Raw genomic sequence first — 18151 nt, 5'->3', positions numbered from 1 at the left:
AGTCAGTTATTTTGGACTGCTTGTTATTGTTGATTCCTAAGGAATAAATAATTCCTTCAAATTGTAATAACCATTTCATAATTTATTCAATTACATCAAAATATTTTCAGTTTAGAGTGGTGTTTGGGTAGTTGTATTCAGTGCAGTCACAGCTTTGGTGCTGAGTCCTCATGCTTTAAAATATTCCATTTCTTCTCTTTGCATTACAAGTCACGAGGTGCGAGTTCTCTCACATACTCGTACTTCTCTACCCTCTCTGAATGCTTTCTTCCACTCGAGAATAATCACTTTACTTTAGCTAGCATATGCTGAGACAAGCATGTGCAATTTCGAATTTCAAGTAATTTCAAAGCAGGCCACATCTTAACAATTTACAATCTACATTTTCACGACAATTCTAATTTCGAGCAAAATTGATTAAAATTGTATGACATTTCATACCTCCTGGGGTTTAAAATATGATCGTATAAGTGTAGAAAACGAATAAACAAAAAACATATATCAGAAATAAATAAACATGGGAAGTACAGGAATTTTGCAAGAATATTAAAAGAAGGAGAAGAAGAAGAAGAAGAAGAAGAAGAAGAAGAAGAAGAAGAAGAAGTGTGAAAAATGCATAAGTGTAAATGGTATAAAAGAAGTTTTTCAAATTTTAAGAGAACGTTACCACAAGCCTTGTCCCCAATTTAACAGGAGATTTTCAATAAATCTAAATTATGAAAATAATTATGTATTGATATATATTGAAAATTGTTATTAAAATTAGGACCGGAACAAAAAAAAAAATATATTTAATGTACTAAGCACTTTTCCTTCAATTGGCTGTGTTAAATTCAGGTCAGTATATGTAACAATAACGTGTAAAAAAATCAAGTGCCTACTACTAGCAGTTTCTGAGAAAAGTTACATGAAAAATAGTGATTTTAACATAGCCGAGATAGGACGTACCGGATTCCCTTAACAAACAATTAAAATTCAATTAGTTAGACATGTATCAGAACTTGCTGTCCTATCTTCAGTAGGTTTCTGAAATACGGAAAAAAAAAAAAAAAACCATTGTAATATAAATGTCTTGAAGTATTTCATAGTTTTTTTTTCATTTTCTTCGTATTCCAGAAAGCTACTGAAAATAGGACAGCAAGCTCCGAAACATGTCTAGCTAATTGAATTTTAATTGTTTGTTATTTTAACATTACTACTACAGATATGTTTATTGTAAAATCATTGAAAATGTTCCCTTTCATAATGATTATGTGTTTAAATTTATCTTAATTAAAATATACCTCCAAAGAAATTCTAAAATGACATTTTGTCCCTTAAAAGTGTTAATAAAATGCTAATGAACAAACAAGTTGGGTTCACTTTGGTTATACACACCTCCAATTTAACAACAGTACTAGACGTCTTGGCACCAAGAGAATCTTATAACAAGCACGCCACTGCTTATAAACTACATAAGTGACGACACCTGTAGGGGTAGCTATATTAAGGAATGTAACTAGTGAGGTACCAGCAGGCGACACACCTCCGTTTTGTACTTTAGTTATATCTACGTCTCATTCGAACCTGTATAACATTAATAATTTTAAAAAATACTTCATACTACTTATTAAATCCAAAATTTTGATACATATATATGCAGACTCAGTATTTTATCATGTGACATATCTTTCGATAGCCCTGTTACATTATTCTCTATTGTTCCATTGTTCTTCATCTAAATTTAATCTCATCGCTATTTGTATTGTTGTAGGCCTTCCTCTCTTGCATTTCCCTGGTGGTATCCATTTCAGCATAGTTTTTAGTATCCTGTTATGCAACATACTTCACAAATGTTCATACCATTTCAACTGTTTCATAGTTTTGATACAATACTAAATACACAAAATGTGTATGTATATTAAACGAATTTTTATTTAAGCAATTTATACATATGCTGGTTAGACAAATAATTTGTTTCAAATAAAAATGTATGATATACCAAGTATATGAAACGTCATGTTAAATAGACCAATAATAAGAAAAACTTCAGTTAAAGTTTCAAAACATATATAGTTTTACTTATAATAAAACTTACTACATGCATTACAGACATTACAAGTGCTATAGTTTTAAGTACGGTACAAAAGCTATTCTGTATAAGACAAAGTGTGCCCGTTAGTAATTCAAAATGTAATTAACGAACACAGACTTAATATTTAATCTCTTTTGATTAAAATTTACTATATTTAAATTTAAATAAAATCACAATTAATGACTTCATAAAACTCTGTGACTAAGATTTGTATAATTTATGCTCGTGTTCCACACAATGTGACACACTTTATCATAATTCAAAGAAGTGCAGCCTGTCTCTAAGGTTTCAAATTTACAAAGTGACTGAAATGATATGACTGCTGACAGCATGGTTCTTTAAATGCTAAGGTCATTATTTTTACCTTTAATGAACATACATTATCTTTCAGAACTATTTTAAAGAGTTAAAGAACTTCCTTCTTTTTCAGGGTTTGAGCTATGATGTGCACATGTCTAGCAGGAAAGGCCTCAAAACAATCACATTTGTTTCATACTGATCAGATTCTTTGCACTAATACATGATGTACAGCATCCTTAACAATTATTCAGGATTAGCTTATCTGGTCACTTTCCATGAATCTCACCATGGATGCTCTTGACCATTCCATGAACAGTTCAGTCATGCTTGGATCTGACCTTTATTTCGGTTCAAATGATTAACAGTCCTCTGGTCTGGTCACCAGTCAAATCACCAGTTAGTTCCACAATTTCAATGGAATAATTATATCACCATTAACTCTATCACCAGATTCTCATTATAACAAGATGCATCATAGGAAGAAAAGGATGGTTCTAAATACAAATAAAGGTGTTTATGACATAGCCAAATGGTTGACTTTAACAATTCTCATAAATACTGCATTTTATTAGAATTAGAGAGCATTATAAACAGGACTTACATGGACTGTAAAACAAATAATAATTGGTAAAAGAAGGCCTCATAGTTTGTGTAGATATTTTAACAATGATCAAACAATACATCTTGGTCTACTTTATTCAAAACAACATAAACTTACGAACAGGTAACTTACATGAAATTATGTTTCTTTCTACCAATCATGTAGCGTTCCTATTGATGACTTCTGAAATCATTTGTTTACATCACGAACAATATTATTTTGGAATGAAGCAGTTATACTCACTAATATACGACAGAAAAAAAGCAAGACCAAATAATAATATCTGAATATGGTATCTTGCAGGTGCCAATTAAGTTCATATATTAAGGGATTTCCAAACTATTGTCAAACTTAAAATGGTGTTCAGGAAATGTCCTTTAATGTTTTGAGACAAAGAAGTCTGTGAAATCTCCTTACTGCAAAATTGATCATATTATCACTGTGAGATACTGAATTGTACAAAGGCCAATTAAATCACAGTAATTTCATTACAGTGCATTTAACACAAAATTAGGTTACATATTAATACAGCAAAATAAAGTAGCTCTTTTCAAAGAATATTACAGTAACTAATGGCCACAAACAATATAGTGGCAATCCACTGATTAACCTACATTCTAGTGCCTCAGAAGTTGTGATAATTAAAACAGTCCACTTGCTAGATTATAAAAGTTACATTTTTATAAGGCTTTGGTGGCTAATAAGTATCATAAAACACGAAAGGTTCTAAAAATTAAATATGGAAACAACGAGAATTGAAAGAAATTATAAATTATTGTAATGTTATCTACCACTAGGAGTATACCCAATTGCAGTGCTAATACATACATACATGGGTTTAGAAATTCTTGTCAACGGAACTGTTGTCATTGTCCTATTTCGTCATCAATTAAATTTTCGTCACCGGGGTTGTGGTCACTGACTAAATTTTCGCCACCGGACCTGTGGTCATAATAACATTTTCGTAGACGCGGTAGAGGCAGACAGCGGTCAATGTTTACCCCACTCTTGCCGTATGGAATTGATAAGAGATAGAGGAGAATCTTCCTAGAATTATTAACACATGTGAGGCATGGGATAGGCGCCTGAACACTCTTGTGGGAAAGCCTCATCTTTCCTTATTTTCTGTCCTGCAGTTACTGGAGAGTGAAAAAGAAACGATACATCAAGATATTGAGCAACTAGAAGAAGGACATTCCCCTCCGTATAACAACATTTTCGCCATTAATAGAATTTCATAAACGCAATATGCTTTCTGCATTATATTTTGTCGTATTTACATCGATCTACTGGAAGAAACGAACCGAAACATATGGTAATATATATCACATTGCGCTGAGTTTTTGTCTGCTTGCTGTGAACAGAAACAAATGAACAAAACTGGCAAACGATTATACCCAGTATTTATCGTGCCTTAGAAAGTTCGCAGATGTTTAAATGTATCCAATCTGCAACGTGATTGGCTGCAGGAAATAAGAGCGGCACAATTACAATACACGAATTTTTCTCTTGTGACAGACTTGCAAGAATGAAATTTATAATTTACAACAATGAGATTTATTCCTTGTTATCCGAACGCGATTATGAAACCATTTAAATTTCAGTTACAATAAAGTTTTCAGTGAAGAAAGTTTAAGTCACAATATTTTAGTTACCAGCACCATTATTTTTTTCATAAAACATTTAAATAAAATTACTCAGCTACTGTAATCCAACATTTCAAGTACAATTTTTTTTTCTTTCTTTCTTCACGGAAGTCCCAAAGAGGAAAATGGTGCTTTGAGACTGTAGATTTTTAATAAATTATTCAAATTACCAAATTAATTCAATTAATTTTGTTCTTGTTTTCTACTTTTCTGTTAAAAATTAAGTATGTATGCCTACTAATTCAATAATCTTTGCTTTATAACTTTTGTACAGTAGTTTAATAAAACAATTATTAATTAAAATTAAAATTCCAATTCTTTAGGTGATTTTCATTAAATTTTAGAGTCATTTTATAGATAATTTTTTCAAGAATTTTTAGATCATCAAAATATGGGCCCTGTTGATCACCTAGCGAACAACTAAAGTAGAGTTTGTAAGCTTTTGTAATAGTGGGTGAAATGTTCTTCTTTTGTGATTTCAGAGTCAAATTTCCAGAAAAAATCTGTGGGGTTTGGTCAAAACATGATAACTCCAAAAAACCTGTTTTAAGATACAAGCACTTTTACTTTCACTTTACCTATACAAATCATAATTATTCTAGTTTACACACAAATGTGAATAAAAATAACATAAATTTAGATGGAGATATCATGGTTATACCAAATGAAAGAGAACTGTTTTTTTATATAGGGCTGCGCTTTCAGCTAAAATAGGTCATTTTTGAAGTTATCAATGTTCTGATCAAACACCAGAGAAATATAACAGAAATTATTCAGATAGTTTACACACCTGCGAACTTCAGAACTTGACATGATGTCATGTGTTTACTTACTGTGAACCTCAACCACTATCATTTGTTTTTATTGTGTTTAAATTCGTTAAACATTAATTCAAAGACATATCATCACAATAAAATACTTAACTAGACAAAACTCGCACTTGTTTACTCAATCACACTTTCTTTACAACTGCTTGACTGAAAAGATGGGATACTGAGCTATGGTTGAAGGACTGCTCAGGTAGCGTTACTCTTTCCCATCGGTAAACCAAGCCTATATTCATTAGGGAATTTTGACCTTGGTACTTAGTTATAGAACAATGTACAAGTCCTTACCAAAAGACAAAATTATTTTTTCAGCGATCAGTGACGGTTTTTGAGACTAAGTAACGTGCACGAAAATGTCTGTTTTTATGATTGTTTTCATTCATATATAGTTTAACTCAAAATCAGAGCCCAATAGAGACGTTTTGGTGGTATATTCGAATTTAGCATATAAAAGTCATGTAATCACATGTTTTTGTTTAGGTTACAAAATGACTGTTTACTAGTGTCATGCAGCATGGAGGCTTTGTTTCCCATGGATTCTTTGTCTCAAAACATTCAGATATTTCTCTTGAATATTTTCCTGACAACTAGAGTTTGGAAACATTGTGTACATAGGATATAAACACTAAAGTTCATAATTTTTCAAGATATTTGGATTACTTTTACAATCATCAGTTTCTTCTCAGTTTAAAGTTTCTATTCAGCCCAAGTCTAGTGAACTATAAATACATTAGTCATTGAACAAAAGTCATTACATGTGATAACCAACAAAATGTAAGAATACATTAATTTAAATGAAAGACTGTCCAAGAGATGATTATACACACAGTTACACAAACACATAAAAAGACGTATTTTTGTTATTGGAAACGTTATATCTTTAAAACATTTTTATTCCAAGTACAACAAGCATTAAGTGTTACATACCTAGCAGTATTTCAATGTGTTGTAAATGGAAAAGCATTCCTTAAAGTGGAATAATGGCTTCACTGGGTACGTCTCACAATAGAATGAAGTCTCCCTTCTGTCTCTTCTTTCAACTTTCTATTTGAACAAACTGCACAATCCTTTGTCGCCTTCTGTACATGTGTCTAGATCAAATCAGTTATCATTTTGATCAGCGTTTTACAACCTTTTTCAACATGTGGCACACTGAAGGTGTAATATAAAATCCCACGGCACACTCATATAATCTAAACTAGGGAAATTTCGAGGGTTTTAGGACAGCCTGTGTTTACTGAACGTTGATTTGTGCCGCATTCATTGAATGTTGACTCTTGTGGACTCACTTTTTTTTTACTGTTCTTTTCACTTTCATTTTTCCAATTTTGTTACGACAAACTTTACTATTTTCATTTTCTTGCGACACACCAGCGGAACACCAGTTGAAAATGGCTGATTTAGATAATACTATATAACTGCTGAGTTTTATCTTCTCAGACATTTTGTTGTCAATATCAGAAGCTTCGCCATTTCACTGAATGAAACATATTACCGTCATGTAATTTTTTATAAATCTGTTTGTTTATTCCCCATTCTCTACTTGCTCGTAGTCACTACAAAACATCTAACACAAAGTCTTATGAAGAACATATAATTGGTGGTATGAAATGTATCATTGAACATTATTGTTATATAATTCTTATTAACACAAACTTGAATTCTGTTTGAAAGATCGAGGAAAAACAGAAAAAATAAGTCTGACACAGCCTCAGCAGTGAAAATAATGGTGGTGGTGGTGGTGGTGGTGGTTGTTGGCTAATAATGTAGTGATGGTAGTGAAAATAAATTATAAGCTGAGAACTGTTTTTAATAGTTACAATTTCACTAACGAATTTACAATTAGGTTTCGACTAATGCTACTTTAAGATCATACTTGTGAAAAACATATGAACTATGACTCTCAACAAAAGATAATACTCACTGTTACTCTCCAATTTAATGCAATACATTGTATATAATTATAACTAAGGCTCGCTGTTTCTAGTTACAAACCAAATATGTGGACCACTGCTGTCCAAAAATTGTCAACCATTGTCTATTAGTATTATAATACAGAGAAATACAGAGGGAGTCAGAACTTTCTCCGCAGTGGCAGACACACTTATATCCTGGTGTAAGTTGGTATTTCACCCTTGCCTTACAGGGTAGCCATGCAAACAATACCGCCAAGTTCTCACAAAGGTTATACACACAATCCTTCAGTCAGTGTATCGTGGCCAGCAAGTGCATACATTCTGTATAACTGGCACGTGCTTGACAAGATTATACACACAACCCTGTAGTCAGCAAGTGCATACATTCGGTAAAATGTTTTCAATTGAAGAATTAGCTTTTTTAGTGTTCCGTGAAGGCGATAAATAATGAAAAAGTGAAACAGAAGTTTAGAGAATGTTTCTCAAATTCTAATTTATCATGGTGTGGGAGATCCATAGTTTTAACGGAAGAAAAACTGTTAGATATTTCTGATCGAATGCTAAAAAGCACTAACAAAGTGGTTAGAAATTTGGCACAGCAAACTGACATATCTTATTCCAGAGTGCGTAGAGCATTAAAGAATGAACTAGGATTACGGCCGTACAAAGTATTGGTCGTGCATGAACTAAAATCCACAGATAATGAGAAAAGGCTAAATTATTGTGTTTGTGTTCAAAGATTTATTCGTCGTCATGGTGTTGACGTGTTAGACAGAATATTCTTTACAGACAAGCTTGATTTCATCTTTCAGGTTATGTAAATTCCCAGAATACACGGAAAACCCTTATGCAATACATAAAACACCATTGCACTCCCAGAAAATTGGGTTATGATGTGTCATATCACGAGTATGCATTATACTGACGCGCCATAACTTCTGACGATGCGGAAAATATGCGAACATTACTGTACGTAGATCGAATGACATCATCTATCCGACTTTTCACCCAGCTGCTAAGTCCCAACTCGTCATTATCAACTTGTTGAATTTCTCTCCGGTGTCTTCAGTGTTGTCACCTATTCTCGATTAGTGATCGACATAACATAGTTTTCATCATCCTTAATTATGATTTTATCAGACTTGGCAACACAGTAACTAACACAATCATGATAACCGTACTCCAGTTCCAAGTAGCTTGGCACTCCCACCCCCAGCTTGTAGGTGATAAATACTGCATTAGCACTATATTGTCTAGGTCAAAGGCACAGAAGTTTTGGTAGTACAGTAAGACCAATTTTTTTAACGACAAAGTAAACTCTGAAGTTTATTGCTCAGACATATTGTTTCTTTTTACTGGCCAATGAAACTGAATTAAATAATGTTTAATGGTGCCACAGCTCATACTCTAACCAATCTATGCAACTGTTAGAAGAGATTTTCGGTGAAAGAATAATTTCACAAGGATTGTGGATGCCAAGATCCCACGATCCAATGCCCCTTGATTATTTCTTTTGGAAAACAGCTAAATCTAAAGTGTACCAGACCAATCAATAAATTAAAATATGCAATAACAAACTTTATCAATTCAGTGACTAAAGAAACTTTGATAAAGGTTTTTGAAAATAAGGTGAAGTGGGTAGACCTAAGTCTTCAAGATAATGGACGACATTTTCAACATCATCTGTAGAGTAGGTAAGTGTTTTGGAATTTCATTATTATTTATTTATTATTGCCAGAGTTAGGATTTGTCGCTTCAAAATGATTTTATATTCATTCTCCGTACCTAGCGCACTCACATTTATTCCATTAGCGCAGCCTGTTCTAACTCACTCTGTAGAATTTCTTTCCTAATCAGCAATCTTAGATCTTATCTTTCTCAGAGGTCAAATTACTTTAAAAAAAAGAAAGAATGAGATAACAATTACTTCATAAAAAACATTTTTTGCAATCAAAATTCAAGAAACAAATACATTAATTAATCAATTCACGTACACTTTCATAATTCTTCTCTCTTGTGTCTTGGTGAAAGCTTCACACAAATATAATGTCTATGATCAACACTTTTTACTTTATGAACACATCTGCCATAGCTTCAATATAAGAATCCATTTCCTGACAGTAAACAACTAGTCCTATTTCTTCTGACATCTTCTGGAAGTTGTCTTTCAAGAAGCATTGATAATCTCCTTAAACGTTGTGATGTTACACCTAATAGATTCATTTGAGCTACTTTGCAAACTCTAATCTTTTCATTTCCTTTACAAATATAATATGCAAAGTTACTGCTTCTAAGCTGCCTTTCTCCAGTATTCTTTCGAGGGCGCCTTCTTTGAATACCTAGAGGTTCTATCAGACTCTGTAAAAAGGTATCTTGAGAACTTTTAGAGCTGAAGGAATAGAAATGTTTGAAAATTGCCACCCTCTCATTTTCACTGAAGTGATTGAAACAGTTTTTATGGCATCTGAAAAGAAACAACAATACTAAACATCCTATAGTCACAAATTTAATTTCATAAGTTTGTGGTAAGTATACTAATGCTTGCTTAATAAAAATTATATTTTTGGTACAATAATACATTTTCACTTACCCGCAAGGTTCACCAGGTGTTTTAGCTGGTACTTTCTCGCCTTTGTAATTCACATACGCACTTCCTGACAATCTGGCTTTTTTATTCATTTCTGATCTGTATATATCCTTATTTCTTACTCCACGTTTTCGCAACTTCATTTCACTGCAAAAATTATTACAAACTTCATAATCATTCTCTCTTCTTTATTCTTTTCTGCAGAACAATATAGCTGAAATTCTAATTTCTGTCAATTCTTAACAAATATGTCATTAACGAGTTAATTTAGATCACCATATAAAATAGAGAATTCAAATATATAGAAACAGAATTGGCTAGAAATATAACGCAATAATCTCTATTTTTCTGTTGTGTGTTTAAGCCTACCAACATTACTTCATAAATCTACAACAGAAACAAATAACGAACTTTATGAATTAATGACAATGACATATGCTACTAAATGTTGAACACTAATAGTGAACAATCATTTAAATCTCATTTTCTAAGGTAAAGTAACAGAATATAAGAGAGTTGTAAGAAGAATACACGGAGAATGATACAACAAACTGATACATTCAATTTATTTGAAAAGATTAAAAAAAAGTTATCAAAATCATTTAGACCAGATTCCTTGGAAGTTATATGAATAATATTACACAGGAAAAAACTAATCAAATTAGATGACACCTTCTCATTATATACAAGACACAGCAATTAAGGTAACCAGTATGCTCAATAAAATTTTTTCGAACTATTCACATTACCATCCTTCAAAATTCCTTAATTTTCCAGTCAAAAATTTCTAATGAAACTCAAACCATAACTTGACGCAGCTGACAACCAGAACTGTAAAGAAACCGCTTACTAACCAATGAATAATATATACATTATAGCACAAAAGATTCTGTAGATACTTATGCAACTTCTTCCTCTACCTCTGTAACATTACAGTTATAGTTAATTTTTAAATGAAATTCAAGTAGAGCTTTTGTGTCTAAACATTTGTGTAACTAAAAACATACAGTAATTCTGTTGAAAATAATTTCTCGAACACAAACATTTTGGAGAATTTTTTGGCTCAAAAATAAGCTACAGAATGACGCCATGCACTCTAATGGCATTCCACTGTCTTATCAATTGTTGCTGATCACGAATTTCATTGCTGATCAATGCCGGAATAAATTAACAAAACATCCCTTCGTTTCCTCTGTTACAAATGCATCACGTCTGAAGACTTATTGTATTTTCCAATGGAATTGTAATAGTGTGATAGTATTTAATGAGAGATGTTCGAGAATTCGCCATAGGATTATCTGAAATTCATTTTACACTTGAAAATCTCAGAAAAAACACAACCAGGTAATCAAATTTGAACTACACCAGAGCACAGCCTCAGATCTCGAACCGAACACTCTATCAAGAGCTACAATGGTGCCTCAGTATGTACTAGCTTACAATTAGCTGTATCATCAAAATAAATAAGATGCAGCCTTGAAAAAATACATTTTTATTTCTGAGGAATTCATTAAGATATACTAGTACAAAGAAGTGTTATAAAATTGGATTTTTCTAAGTAATATCAACAGACCAACAATAAGAGTTTAATTAATTTCATTTTAATCTTTTTCAGTGAAAAGAGTGAATTTATCTCAGTACTTATGTTGACAGTCAAAATGACAATTATAATTATCTAATAATTATTGGAGTATGTAATATTCACATGAGAAGTGAGAAAATTGAAACACACAGAAGCCTTCATAGAATTACTTGATCCACAGTTTTATAACAGATAATCAACCCAGAATGATACACAATCTTAAACATAGACATAGACTTTGTTCAGTTGGCCAAAGAAGTAATTGTACATATTTTTTAGAGGATCTCTTTAAATGTTGTGATGTTACAACTAATAGATTCATTTGAGGTACTCTGCAAATTCTAATCTTTTCATTTTCTTTAAAAATATGATACGTAAAGTTATTGCTTTCTAAGCTGTCTTTCTCCATATTCTCTCGAGGGCGCTTTCTCTGAATACAAAGAGGTTCTATCAGGTTCTATCATCTTTGATGATCACACTGTTAGTCATGCTTTGCAGCCACTGAGGTTCTTCAATTTCAATTCATATCATCATTGTTTCTGCAATTACTCCTATGTGACATATTTATCGATTTTCAGATTTTTGCTCTATTAAATAACTTAAATAGTGATACAGCAAATAATAAAATCTCCAAGAATTCACAATCTCCTATGTACTACTGCCATAGAATGAATAAATGTGTTTTTTCTTCCTACTGAAAAATTTTATATTTTGCACATAGGAGTTATTGCAGGAACGATGGTGATATGCTTGATAAATGTGAGAAAAGCTTAAAAGACAAAGAGTATGCTAATCCTCAATCCTTAAACAAACGTTATAATGTAAGGCTATCAATTCATAATTTCGATAACCTTCTGTAAGTTAGCAGCTTTACTGCAAAAGTGAATTAAAATGTATCAGAAGATGACTCATCACGAAAGCAGAGAACAGTCACGCAACATGCTTGGTAATTGACAGGATTGTGAAGTTCATACATTATAGAGTAGTACTGTTATTTCGTATATATTTAATCACACCCCCATATGTGTCTGGATATGATAAAATGACATAAATTATTAGAATGTAGGCTTATATTTTGGTAGACATGGTATACATTAAGATCGAGAAAGAGTGGCTTACAATGTTACAAAGTTTAAATCTTCCAGTCCTTATCTAACAGTACCTGGTACGGTCACACATCACTACTTTTGCAGTGCTGCAGTACAAAAAACTGCGCAACTCTCGTACTGCGACGTGTGAACAACGGTGCAACCCAAAAAGTAGCGGCTGCTGAACCTGTTGTCCGCTACTTTTTCATACTGCGCGCAGCTTAGAAGTAGCGACGTGTGAACAGGGTTCTCAGGGTTGCAGCCACAGCATTTTTGATATCGGTTTTGTTGAAACTTTTGCTGCGGTTGCAACCAGTGTTACCACCCAAATGTGCCAATGATACTTTTATTGTTTGGATATATTTTAATGTTAGATGTGATGAAAATAAATTATTTGTAACAGTTATTAAATACACAACACAGTCTGAGCATAATTGCTGACGATATAATTCATTTTTTTAATTTTCCGTAGCGTAGTTCCAAACAGGAAGGTTGCCAACATTGATTACGTGAATATGCTGTTGGATATCATTTAAGTATATAGGCGTTTTTAAAAGCTTTATAGTAAAAATAATGTCAATTTCTGAATACTAAATACGATAGAAAAGCAAATAATAGATAAGGAAGCTTTCGCATGAGTTTCTTAATAATGCGAACATAACCACAAAATGTATATTGAGAAGTCAACACGGAGATGGAAACCTGCAGCATGACTGTGGCTGCAAAAATAGTGCCTTGTGTGTGAACAGACTCGCAACCTTCAGTTGCAACTTTTGCAGCACTCGGGTTGCACAGCACGAAAAGTAGCGTGCAGCGCGCTACTTTTGGCTTACATGTGAACAAGACACGCAACTTTGCAGCAAAAGTAGCGATGTGTGATTGTAGAGGCAAGTAGTCGGTCACCTATTGAACCGCGTGTCAAGCATATTACACATGCAAGTTATCGTTATGGTGGTTATCAAGAGATGCTGTGCTTAAATTTGTTTTGTCTTCTTTAAAAGCTTCTGTGATTGGACATAATACGAATTGCTTCCCAAACTACATCTAAGTACCTAGAAACATCTGATATCAGACGTATATGAGGGAATGATTAAATATATATGAAGTAACAATACTACTCTGTATTGCTGAACTTCACAACCCTGGTAAATTAGCAGCCTCCATTAAAACAGTTACAATGAGACATGGGAGTGACGAAGACAATGCAACAGAAACTCTTCCCTTCCCTTCCCTCTCTCTCTCCCTCCCTCACACACACTCACGCACGCACGAAAGCACACATGAGACCAATATTACAATGCTACAGTGAATTGCTATTGGTTCTCGCTACATGCAGGAAATTTGATGTCGATAATAGGTGTCCAGCAAGAGGTCTAGTCTCAATCAAGACAATGGCCTATAGAAATACAGCTCACAATAATTCTGCCTGAATTCCACAAATCTGCAACATAGGATCTTTGATTTTATTTTCCTTCCTAAGGAAACTGTGTTACGGACTTTTAATACCTTAAAATTCGATCAGCCTCAACTCAGTTAGAACATATTGTATGTACAGACCCAGAAACAAAATTTGGGCCACCAGGTTACTGAGCATGCACAGTATGTTATAACTCGAAAATTCAGATGGCCTAAATTTTGTTTCTGGATCTGTACAATACTTGAGTCTGGCACAAAGTACAGTAATCATTAGATCACTATATGACGACACCCTCCATGGAAAATTGTTTTGTATCACAAAAATTTATGTAAGATTTTCAAACTGACAGAAATATGACATATCAATTTTTTAATTACTATAAATCCATGAAAATTGGTACCTTGCAACATAATATTGTACATAAAACTTTAATGACAGTAAATAGAATAACGTGGTTCACCCACATGGCACCTTCTATATTTTATTTATTTGGCTGCAGTGTATTACAATGTTGAATGACAGCATTGACATCCGGTCATATAGTATACACATTTTTCTTATTCTGCTTTACCTTCCCTTTTATCCATCTTTCACATCAGAATAGGTAGTTAATAGAATAAGTCAACAAGATATCATCATTTGTTAAAGTTTATGTCTGACTGCTTGCGGTACATCAAGTAGCCTTTTTGCAGAATATGGAAAATGCGTTTTTGTGGGGTACTCCCATCTCCCTTATCAACATTCCTCCATCATCATCATCGTCATCGTCATCATCATCATCATCATCATCATCATCAAGCAGTTTGTCTCCCATGGTACACTGAGGGCAAGTCTACAGTGGCAAAAAGAACTACAGTTTTGGCACATCACTCTTAGATGGGGATGCTTTGGTGAGTGTTGGAAAGTCAAGTACCTACCATTCTATAAAAAACAATTAATTAAAATGTTCAAGACATGCCTAAAAATATAAACTTTTATGAGTAAAAAGCTGAAATAAACCCCTGGAGACAGAAATGTTTGGAACAAATTACATAGTTGAGACAGCTAAAACCCATAAAGGGTTGTAACACTGAAGGAAGAAGATTAACCTATATAATTATAGATTCATCCGACACTCCCCCCCCCCCCCCCATACCACAAGTTATAAAGTTTAGCCTAGCCTGTTTTAACTTCACAAATCTGACCATCTTTTGTATGAATGATCTCTGTCTCTTAATCCTACTGGTTTGTAGTGCAACACTATTTCTTATATAAACTACCATTTTATGCAGTTTATACATATGGGTTTAAAGAGAAAAAAAAAGATTACATTTCACTTGCAAACTGTCTGGATGAATTAATTCATAGATACTGAACATGAAGAAAATCAGTGCATAGTTGAGGAAAAAAGAAAGTTGACAGATGACGTAACGGAAACAATTTTTCTCAGTATCAAAAGTGTTGAAAGCGAGCACTTGTGCAAACAATCACAATATTTTCTCTATATTTCTTATAATGTGAAGTTAAAAAATGTCACATTTCTTCACTATGTAAATTACATATGATTGGTTCAGATTCTATACAAGCAGAATACATTACTTACATTCCTATATCACATAGCACTATCAACTAATGCACTTTTCTCGCATATCTGATAATAATTTCATCAAAAGATATACCTACAAACCAGGAATTCGTATAAAATACAAAGTGTTCATTTCTTCACACAAGTAATAATTACCATAACATTATCAAAGTTGTTTGTACCTATTTCATTTATTACGAAATCAATTCTCAACAAATCATAATTCTATTTATCATAAAAATACCACCCACATATTATGTTTCATATAATATGATATGCATTGTGAACATAACAATGCATATTAAAAATTTAAAGCCAATGGACGAGAACTGTCCCTTTGAACCTATCAACATCACAATGTGTTCTATTCAGAGAAACTTTCGGCAACATAGAACTTAGTTTTAAAAATGTGTTCCATCCCCTCAAAAGTAGTAAAACCCTGTGCATTGTTAACCCCTCAACATGGTACAGTCAACTTCGGATATAGTGAACCTCTGCGGACCAGCATATTTCGTTCACTATATCCGAGGTTCACTAAAACCGAAGTGTCTGTTTTTATATTACTGATGTTGCTATACGTACAGTTAATGCCTGTCTGGGACAGACCACGTTCAGTATCAGTACTAATGTTCTCTTTATCCTCCAATTTAAACACTTTACGCTTCGACATCCTGATGTTCACAGTTCGAAATCTGAATCTAATCTGGCCATGTAGATAGTACGCATTGACCGATTTCGCACCTCTTCCCACTAGAGGTATGCTACTGTGTACTCGGCCTTGGAATTTCTACGGGTTCACTTTTACAAAGATGCGGGAGGAAGGATTGTTGACTATTATACTGTAATCCTTCTTGTATTTATCCTTTGGTCATCACTCTACTCACTTTTACAAATGAAAACACTTTCTCTTCCTATTCTTCCAATAATCTCTTTTAAAGGAATCAGAACTAATCCTTCCTTTGTCCCTTACTGCATACACTATTCTCTTTAACATGTTTCAAACTGTCCAGGAAGCTGAATGAATCCTTTGTCTTTCAATGCACTTAAGGAGTAGAAGGTTTGACATTTTGTTCTAAACATATTCTTGGAAGTCTATAGGACAAAGGTTTCCTAAATTACCATTCTGGCCATTTTAAAATTACATTTTCTTGGGAAAGTTATAGTTTTAGGTTCACTATAACCGAAGCGAGAGTTCACTATAAATGGAAATATTAATGTGCTTTTTAATGTATGTGGGTTGGGACCAATGATTTAGGTTCACTATAGCCAAATGTTCACTGTAACCGAGTTCACTATATCCAGAGTTCTGTATTTAAAAGTCCCGGCGCTAAGAGCTGAAACAATATTTCAATTCCCCAGTAGAATGAAATTTATATACCATTACTCTTTTATTTCTATTTTCGAAATACTTAACATAAATTCCATCCTATTTAATAAAAATTATATCGATTCCCTACCTTTTCATTTGATGCATTAGAAGTCCAGTTTTGTGTGAAATTCTTTGAAGCAGAGCTTAAAACAAAGACCCACTCCACAATCCGGACACCAGTAGATGCTTTCCTTCCTCTTACCATGCTTTGAACACACAGTACATCTTTTCTGTGGTTTGGATTTCTTGCCTCTTGAAGGGATTTTTTCTATATAATGTCTTTCCAGCAGTCTTTTAGGCACTGGGTTTATTGATGGTCTTCCAGCTGATTGTGGACTTGGTACTTCTGGTCTAAATGTGAGAATAAGCCCTTTTATCAGGTCCAATCTCAATGAGAGACGGTTTGTTCTATTCGTGCTCATGCAGATCACATATGCATTATGTACAGCAACATTGAGGAGATGTTTGAAAAGCCTAACATTCCACTTTGTGCCCTTCTTCCTCTCTAGCAGATAAGATTGTACCACTTTATCCTTGAAATCAACCCACCCATATTTCTGGAATACTCTACTATACCATCATGGGTCATCAACGTCTATTATGCAACATTACTCCTGCTCTTTCAGTCTAATTAAACAACACAATAATCCCTTTTGCTTCCTGTGTTAAAAATCTTGGTGTTACTCCAATACGCATTTAAATTGGAATGCCCAAGTAACTCATATTATCAAGAAAGTTTCTTTTCATAGTTCATTCTTTAAACAGCACTGGAAAATTTCTCCAACTACCAATCAAAAAATACTAGTAGAAACATTTTCATTATTGTGATTTTCTATTGACTGACATCAATGTCAACCAGTTGCAAAGATAACATCTTCATGTCTTGTGTTTGCTTCGTCTGCAATGTTCATCACACAGACCACGTTACCCTATCCTTCCAAACTCTAAACTGGCCTAGACTTAACGAACACAGAAATTTTTATTCCCTCGTTCTCCTTTACCAAGTCCTTCACATCTCTACACCTACCTGCCTTTTCTCCCACTTCAGTTACCTATCATTATATCAGAATCTACACATATACGTAAAATAGGTACATACTAACCATATCAATACGTAAAACATCAATGTAATCTTCATTATTCACAATCTCACTATTGCACTTGTGGAATGCCCTACACA

At 33.3% G+C, this 18151-nt stretch overlaps 1 protein-coding gene across 15 annotated transcripts in view; it reads right to left on the bottom strand.

Moving 5' to 3' along the window:
• The window catches only part of LOC138701344 (uncharacterized), a 133951-nt gene that overhangs the window by 74052 nt on the left and 41748 nt on the right, over positions 1-18151 (bottom strand). Inside the window, exons 4-5 of one of the 15 annotated variants that reach the window (XM_069828142.1) lie at positions 9955-10098; positions 1138-9828 (exon numbers count right to left, since the gene is read on the bottom strand). The exons of 13 other annotated variants lie outside the window; for them this stretch is intronic. In XM_069828142.1, the coding sequence (XP_069684243.1) occupies positions 9459-9828; positions 9955-10098 (514 nt within the window). In that variant the 3' untranslated portion in view covers positions 1138-9458. Of the gene's footprint in view, positions 1-1137; positions 9829-9954; positions 10099-17059; positions 17323-18151 lie in introns of those variants that run through there. One more of the 15 variants, XM_069828231.1, reaches the window with a different exon arrangement.

Source organism: Periplaneta americana, chromosome 1, assembly GCF_040183065.1.
Source record: "Periplaneta americana isolate PAMFEO1 chromosome 1, P.americana_PAMFEO1_priV1, whole genome shotgun sequence".
Classification (NCBI taxonomy): Eukaryota; Metazoa; Arthropoda; class Insecta; order Blattodea; family Blattidae; genus Periplaneta; species Periplaneta americana.
This window is presented reverse-complemented; position numbering and strand designations above follow the sequence as displayed.